The sequence below is a fragment of the Pantherophis guttatus genome, chromosome 1, assembly GCF_059756535.1.
Source record: "Pantherophis guttatus breed Tessera chromosome 1, ASM5975653v1, whole genome shotgun sequence".
NCBI lineage: Eukaryota > Metazoa > Chordata > Lepidosauria > Squamata > Colubridae > Pantherophis > Pantherophis guttatus.
Window position 1 is genome coordinate 27,801,610 of NC_142063.1, and position 8,408 is coordinate 27,810,017.

General features: G+C 39.3%; 1 protein-coding gene across 1 annotated transcript; it reads left to right on the forward strand.

Moving 5' to 3' along the window:
- The first annotated feature begins 2,836 nt into the window (after positions 1 to 2,836).
- ARF6 (ARF GTPase 6) lies at positions 2,837 to 7,232 on the forward strand. The gene is made up of 2 exons (XM_034433336.3): positions 2,837 to 3,387; positions 3,526 to 7,232. Exon 2 carries the CDS (start codon positions 4,017 to 4,019, stop codon positions 4,542 to 4,544), a length of 528 nt encoding a protein of 175 aa, XP_034289227.1. The 5' UTR covers positions 2,837 to 3,387; positions 3,526 to 4,016; the 3' UTR covers positions 4,545 to 7,232.
- Positions 7,233 to 8,408: the final 1,176 nt, after the last annotated feature.

Below are 8,408 nucleotides of genomic sequence, written 5' to 3' on the forward strand. Positions count from 1 at the left end.
TTTCTTTTTGGCTTTGTTCTAATCAACAGATCTGGAATTCCATGTACTATACTTGTGTCTCTTTTGTGGCTGAATGGCCAATATTGATCAGGACTTTGTGGAGAATATTTCATAGTACATGCAGAATTTATTTTTTGCTTCTTGCAGACTTAAGAACCCTGGGAAACAAGTGTAAAGCAGCTTGTATGACTTCTGGGTATGAAGCGTAACTGTTTCCTCCTGATCTCACCATGACTTTCATACAGTGTAGGATTTTTATACCATGATTTGCACAAAAAGCTTAACGGGTGGATGTACTCATACTAAATCAAAAATATGCAAACTACATTATAGCTAAACAGAAGAGCGCTCAATGATTTAATATGTAGTATTTAGCCATGATTTGGTTAAGTACAATTAGTGTATTGTGTGAATACAACCAGCATCATAATCCCTTGCAGATTCCATAAAGCCATGCCTTCCAATGCAGCAGGTTTGGTCTACCTCATAGGGCTGTCACCCAGGGGTTCTTGGACTTTTTCAGGCAGTGGAACTAGTTGTTTAAAAAAATTCCCAGAATCTTTGGTCAAGAGGCAAACTCAAGTGATAGAAACTTCCCTATATTCAAGTGACAGATTGGGGGGTTTTTTGCCTTAGTTTTATAGAACCCCATCATGTTATGAAAAACCCCATTCTATTCTTACTTCACTGAGGCCTTTTATATTTTTAATCCAGCCAGGTGTGATTTCAAAATATCATAAAATCTTATTTAGCTGTGTTTTGATGTTGGAAATTTTGCAAGGTAGATGGAGCTCAAAACCATCAGGCTAGAAACTGGAAGACTGTGAGTTCTATTACTACTTTTGGCATGAAGGCAGGTGTATAACCTTGGGCCAGTCAATCTCTCTCAGCCCTAGGAAGTAGGCAATGGCAAATCAGTTCTGAAAAACCTGCCAGGCAAACTGCATGGACTAAAGAGTCATCAGGTGCCAGCACTGACCTGAAGGCAAAAAAGAGGAGTTCTTTTGGTATATCTGCTCTTTTGGTATATCCAGTGGTGGGTTGCCCCCGGTTTGCACCGGTTCTATAGAACTGGTAGTAAAACCAGTGGGAGGCTCTGCCCACCGACCCCAGCATCATCAAAATGCTTCTCCGCATGCGCAGAAGAGCACACGTAACCCCATTGCGAACCAGTAATAAAGGTAAGTAGAACCCACCCCTGGGTATATCACTGAAATTCTAAAAACAGACTGACCAGTTTACCTCACTAGTGACTTTAAACATTTTCTAGTTACCACTATGCTGCCAGAGCAGCAATGGGACCAGCTTTATGCATTAGTGCCCCGATTGCATGAGAAGGTTCTTGAAAGGAAATGTGACACTTGGCTTTCAATCAGATTAGGATGGTAGGGCCTAATATTTGGATTTTTTTTCCCCTGCAGCTAATAAAGCCAGCTTTGATTAAGTTACAATTTATTTTTTTTCACGGAGGGCTCCTAATTTATGGCTATACATTTTTATACATCATTGTTAATGTTTTTCTCTTTAAAAATATATTAATAATTTAATTTGGTATACTAGTGTATGCCATATAGCGGGAAGGAGTTCAATATTCAAAATAAAGTAGTTTTAGAACCCAGAGGTTTTTGATTGGCCAACAAAGTTTTAAAATTATCTGAATTACTGTACTTTTTTTTTCAAATGCTTACTAAAGTTATCCAAATGAGTTTTTACTAGCCTCTTTTATTAGCATATCATGAAAGTTCAAAGACAAGGCTCAACCCTGTCAAAGGACTTAGCAAAATCTATCTGAATGCTTGCTACATCCCATGTTCTGCTTTATAGATGAACTTTAAATGAAAATTCTGTTTAAAATAGTTTTTATTAAAAGGTTTACATATTTAATGAGAAATACATTCAAAGAAAAAATATTGCAAATGAAGAGAAGAGACGAAGAAAAAAGGAGTTAGGGAAAAAAAACAAACCATGAAAAAATACATATAAAAAGCACCTTTCAATCTTCTCTTAGCACTTATATATACAATTCTAATTCAACTTCTCTAAGATTACATAATTCCCTTATTTCTATAACTTTTCTAATCAAAATCGTAAGTCCTAAAATCATTTTCTTTTTTACGTTAGAAAAATCCATAAGAGGTTCCCGTGGTTTCAGTATCAGCCGGTGGGTTGTGTTTTTTTTTTTCCCGTTTATGAGCCCTCCAACCAACTCAAGCGTTGTGATATTTCGAATGGTCTAATAAGGATATTTTTTATTTTATGGAGTTCGCAACGTTGCAACGGTTCTGTAAGAAAACCAGTGCAGAAGTTGAAGTCCAAAATCATATGCACGGAAAAGAACATCTGTTTTTAGGTACAAGTTTTCAGAAAACACAAAGCAGCGAAAAAGGTTCACGAAATCAGTTGCAAATCAAAGCGGAGAGAATTTTCAAACTTCAAACGCAAGTATTGGATCTGGCGTGTGCCGCCAATGCAGTTCCAAAAAAACAAATAAAATTATCAATCCCATCCCTATTCTTTGCACCACTTAATCCTTTTAAAATGAGTTTAATGCGCAAGTCCTGACGCAGATTCTCTCACTTTAATTTTTATAGGGGTAGCCGTGCTTCCACATTACGCATACTAACTCTTGATTCCAAGACCGACTCAAGATAGGCTTTCTACCAAGCATGCGCGCTACAGCAAGGCCACGCTAGGTTAATGACGATAGTGCGCTTGCGTCGTTTTATGTCGGGCAATTGAGGTGAATTCTGTTCGCGTGTTTTTCTTAGCCTTCCACGATTGGCTGGGAATGCAACTGCGCAAAAAAAAAAAAAAAAAGACAAAATAGCGCACGCGCAGATGAAATTTCTGACAGGCGGTGGGGATTGCCACGCATGCGAATTAGGAGAGGTTACCCCTTAAAAAAAAATTTAAGGCTCTTCGGTCTCTCTCGTTCTCTTTTAACACTTGCGCAGTTGAATCCGGGCGGGATTAATTCTTTGCGCATGTTCAAGAAAATTCTGGCGAGCCTGCGCATAACTAAGGTGAAGCCGGGAAAATTTATTTGAGCAGTCTTTACGCAATTCATTCCATGGAGCGTGCAATGACCTCTTTCCGCCCTCTTTAAGACACGCCTTCCAGGCTGCTGCGTCTGCTCATTCCCGTCGCCGAGAGGAAAACTCGCGCGTGCGCAGTGCTTTTTTAAATTCCCGGTGCCCTCCTCCTCCTCCTCGCTGTGGGCGGGGCCGCCTTTCGCAAGTGTCGGTCGGCCGAGGTGCGCGCCTGCGTGTTGGAGGACGGTCGCCGCGAATCAGTCAAGCCAGGCAGTGAGTTTGTGAAGGAAAGGGTAAGGCGGGCCTTTTCCCTTTCCGGAAAGGCGGACGGGCGGAGGAGCCGGCGCGACTTGAGGTGAGTACGTGGGGAGGGTTAGCGGCTTCCTTTTTTTTTCTTTTTTCTTTTAATTCAACGTTGCACCTCAAGAGAGCCTCCCTCTGACTGACTGTGTTGCCCCCCCCTCCCCCCCCCCGCTTCCCTGTCTCTTTACAGCCACCCACCGTCGCTCAAGAGAGTCTCGGAACTGGAAAAGAAGGGGGGAGACGCCCAGGCCCGCCCTGAGAGGGACTGACTGAAAGACGCCGGGCGCTCCCGCCCTTCCCCATGAAGCCCCGCCCCCTTCTGAGCCAGCTCCGCCCCGTTTCTCTCGGAGGGGTCTCCAGGAGGGTCCTTTCTCCCCCCGCGGTGGCAGTAAAGTGCATTTAAATCCTCCCCACCTTCTCATCCTTCCTGTTGGCTGCCCGTCAGGGTGGTTGCTCCCCCTTGCCAACCTTTTGTCCTCCCAACGCTTGCTCTGTAGCTCAGATTGACTGGCTTCCTGGTTGTGGTGGTAGTAAGTACACTTCAGCTGGCATTTGGCCTCTTATCCAGCAGCTGTGGTGTGGCCCCCCCTTTTTTTTCTTTTTTTTTGGGGGGGGTCCCTGGGTGTAACAACAACCCTTCTCCATCTTCTTGTGGATGCCTGTCTCTCTACTGCTACCATCATGGGCAAGGTACTGTCCAAGATCTTTGGCAACAAGGAGATGCGGATCTTGATGCTTGGCTTGGATGCAGCAGGGAAGACCACCATCTTGTACAAACTGAAGCTGGGCCAAGCGGTCACAACCATCCCGACGGTGGGTTTCAATGTAGAAACGGTGACTTATAAAAATGTCAAGTTTAACGTGTGGGATGTTGGGGGCCAAGATAAAATCCGGCCTTTGTGGCGGCACTATTACACAGGCACTCAAGGCCTGATATTTGTGGTGGACTGCGCTGATCGGGACCGCATTGATGAGGCCCGTCAGGAATTGCACCGTATTATCAATGATCGAGAGATGCGGGATGCTATCATCCTTATCTTCGCCAACAAGCAGGACCTTCCCGATGCCATGAAGCCACATGAGATCCAAGAAAAACTGGGCCTGACCCGAATCAGGGATAGGAATTGGTATGTTCAGCCATCCTGTGCCACCTCGGGTGATGGACTCTATGAAGGGCTGACATGGTTAACATCTAACTATAAATCCTAATGATTATTTTAAACCATGACAAACTGTTACTAGTCATTAAGAGAGTTAGCACGCATAAGGAACACTGTGGCTTCCCAGAAAACAATGATTCTCTCTACTAAAAAGTTCAGAAATTAAGCATCCATAGGATTTTAATGATTGCTCACCTCTTCTCCAATTACCACCCTTTCCTTCTGCACATTTGACTGCTTCCCAGTTAAATAAAAATTTTGCTTGGTGTTAAGAAATGCTCTAATCTTTAACTGTTAAATGAACAGAAGCATTAATTTCTGTGGCAAACTTCCAACAATGTGGGTTGGGAGGGAAGACACGTAGCTTTGCAAAATAATTTTTCTCAAACGTTGCAATGCTTTGACTTCATTTATTTGGGTTCTGGGGCTAAATGTATCATTTCTTTTAAATGTATGCTTTCAGGTTTGATAGTTTTCTCCCTCATTTATTTTTGCTGTAAATTTGCTTCTTTTTGCCATGATGCAGAATATGTTAGGTCTCTGTTATCTAGTAAAAATGAAATGAAAACCACTGTTAATGAATTAACTGCATTCTGTCCTCTTTATGGCAAGAATCTAACTAAGAAAGGAAATAAAATTCTGAATTCTTTTGGCCATTGATAATAAAAGTAGCATTTGAACATATGGTTGCACATTAGAACCTGGTATTAGGTTATCTGGCCAACAACTTCAGAATATTGAAAGTAAGTTGTTATATCATGCATGTTTAAAAATGCAAATAAGTTTCCATTCTAAATAGTAACCATATGCAGGATATGAGAATGGTGTCAAACCGCAGTTCCTGTACTTTGCAATTTGTTAGCTTTTCAGCTGCAATATAAGTAATTGCATTATTTTCCAGTTCTAGTGCAAAAAAAATCTCATTCCATGAAATGCAGCAATAATTTATAAGCATCGCTGTGACATGCAGTTTTTTAAAACACAAAACTTGAATGGTTAAACTATTCCTCTCAACAGTTGAGACAGGATGGCAGCATCACAATTGGACTTAAAAGCATCTCAAATAATAAATATTTTTGGATCTTTAACTTGGCTTAATGCAGCTTTATGAACCTGAGAGGTTGGAAGGAACCTTCATCTGCTTTTGTGTAATTGTTAAACTTAAATGCATCAAAATAAAAGAAGGATGTGAGAGTGTGGTTTGTGGATGCCACTAAATTAAGTGCAACAACTGAATGGGTTTGGAAGACTTGGCTCTTTGTACACAAAATCACGTTGAACATATGCAGGCAGATACAGGCAAGTTCTACCCTTTCATTCTGGCAGTACTTTTACTTTGTCTTTTGGATGTCTACATTTATAAATCCCTTTGGAAGGGTAGCTAATGATTGGGGTGGAGAGTGAGCAAATGACTATGAATGTAAACTTCCGTGTTATTTTTTTTTAAGGCAATCATATTATTTTGCCATATCTCAGCATTCAAATAACTGATTAGTTGTCAGGGGAGATTATTGTGAATTCAGGTTAGCATAAAAAATTCAATGAAGTATTAATACTGGGTGCAAAAATGTAACACAGCTGGTTTTTTATTCAGCCTTAAGGATTAATTTTGGATTTCCTCAAGGAGTAACACTCATCTGAGGAATTTTAGGAATGTATTGCTACAAACCCAGAAGAAAATTCCCATTTTCTAAAGGGTATCTGTTTAAATTGGGGCATTATACTACACTTCAGTGTTTTTTCTATTTAAATTGTGAGCTAAAGCTTGTACCAAAGATGTTTGAGGGATAAAATTATATTGAATTAGTTTCTTAAAACTCAATGCTTAGCATCACTCAACAGAAAATAAAGCCTAATTCTAGATGAATCTATAAACAATTTTAGTATAAAATCAGTGAAATTAATCTCAATAGAAAATGCAGCATTCCTTCAGAAAATAATCTTTTAAAACATAAGATGAGAACAACGAACTAAACTATTACAGTATGATTGTGTTAAACACAGAAATGTCCATAAACAATTGACTGTCTTCTGGAATAGCTAAAGCCAAGCACAAAGTAGTTGCCTAAACTGGAAAACTTGAAGATCTGTTACTGGTTCTCAAACTTTCGTATAACTAATTGCAGTGAAAACATAAGTGGGTTTACCTTTGGTATAGAGTTTGTAGTACTTTTCTCCAAATGAGGCAGAATCAAATCTTCATACAAATGTATTAAGTTGGATACATAACTTGTGTATGTCATTTAATTTTGTTCCTCCAGGTATGCTGATTCTCTATGGTTGAAAAGAATACTTTCTGCTTTCCCCTTTAAATCAATAGTTTTGGATGAAAATCACAGATGTTGAATGAAATATGTGGCAAATAGATCAAATAATTTTTGCTACTGAACAAAATGTACAAAAATTTATAAGTGTCCTTTTCCAAAGAAACAAGGTTCTGTCTTTTCTGTGGCTCAAAGTAGCCATAAAAATGGCTTTAGACATTTATCTGCAGCTTGCAAGATTAAATGCAATCTGTTTGAGTTCCACTCCTTTAAAAAAATCAGTACATACAACTTCTTTGTTCATGTGACTTATAAAGTACAACTAATTACATTTTTGAATGGCGTTAACTATGTTTGATAAGTCTGTAGACTGTGGTCTCCCTGAATAAAGTAAACAGGATTTTTGTGTCTGCAATATGGTTGTAGTGTTGGTAAAAGAACTAATAAGCAGAAAATAAAACAATTATACAGCACATTTCTTCTGTTATATTTTAGTGGGGGAGAAAAAGTTTTTTAAATGCTTGCTTTTCAGGTTTTGTGTGGTTTACGTTCAGAGTTCTTGCTTATGGGTAAAGGCTGATATTGGGGATTTGATTAATTAAAATGTAGCTTTTTCTACTCTGGTTAAACAACTTAAAACATGGGAACCTAACCTTGCTTATCAAGTAACAGCTTCCAAATAATCATGCCTGAGCTGGGAACTAAGCAAGGTCAGGTTTGGTTAATAGTTGAATACCAAGGCTGTAAATTACTATAGGAAGATGCCAAAAACATCCTGGAAGAATGGCAAACAACTTCCTTATTGTTGCAAAGTATCTCCTATAGTCCCTTGTTATTAAACTTATGTTTTGATGATAGATTTGTCTCCAGAAGGTCTGAAAATAACCAGGTTGACTATAACTATTCTAGAAATTTAAGAAACCACATTTCACCAAGTCAGGCCATTAGCACATCTATTCATGGTTAATAATACTGGAGTATCTGCAGCACGAGCATCCATGATGGTGATTAAAAGTAAATGATATGTGTGATGGTGTAATCATGGAAATACCAAAAGGTATTTCTTGTTTTATCTCTAAGACAATGTTCTTATGTTCAACACTGTAATGCAAATTACATTTGTAATGTCTTTGTGATGTCACCATCAAAGTCTGCACAGCATTCAGACAATTTTTCCTTGAACTGTAGTTAGACAGTCTGTTCTGGGCAATGCATATTTTCTGCCACTGAATTCACCCATTGAGCCTCGGTGGCGCAATGGTTAGAGTGCTGTACTGCAGGCCACTTCTGCTGACTATTGGCGCCTGCAGTTTGGCAGTTCAAATCCCACCAGGCTCAAGGTTGACTCAGCATTACATCCTTCCGAGGTGGGTAAAATGAGGACCCAGATTGTTGGGGGGAATATGCTGACAACCGCTTAGAGAAGGCTGTAAAGCACTATAAAGTGGTATATAAGTCTAAGTGCTATTGCTATTGATCTTTCTTGTTTTATCTCTAGGACAATGGTTATGTTTTCATCATATTAGGATAATAGGACTATTAATTTTTAAATTGTGCTCAAATATTAAATATTAAAACTGTAATCATTGAAAGTAGACTGGAAAATCAAAGATGGGTAAATTACAATAGTCCCAAAGGTGCTTTTTCAA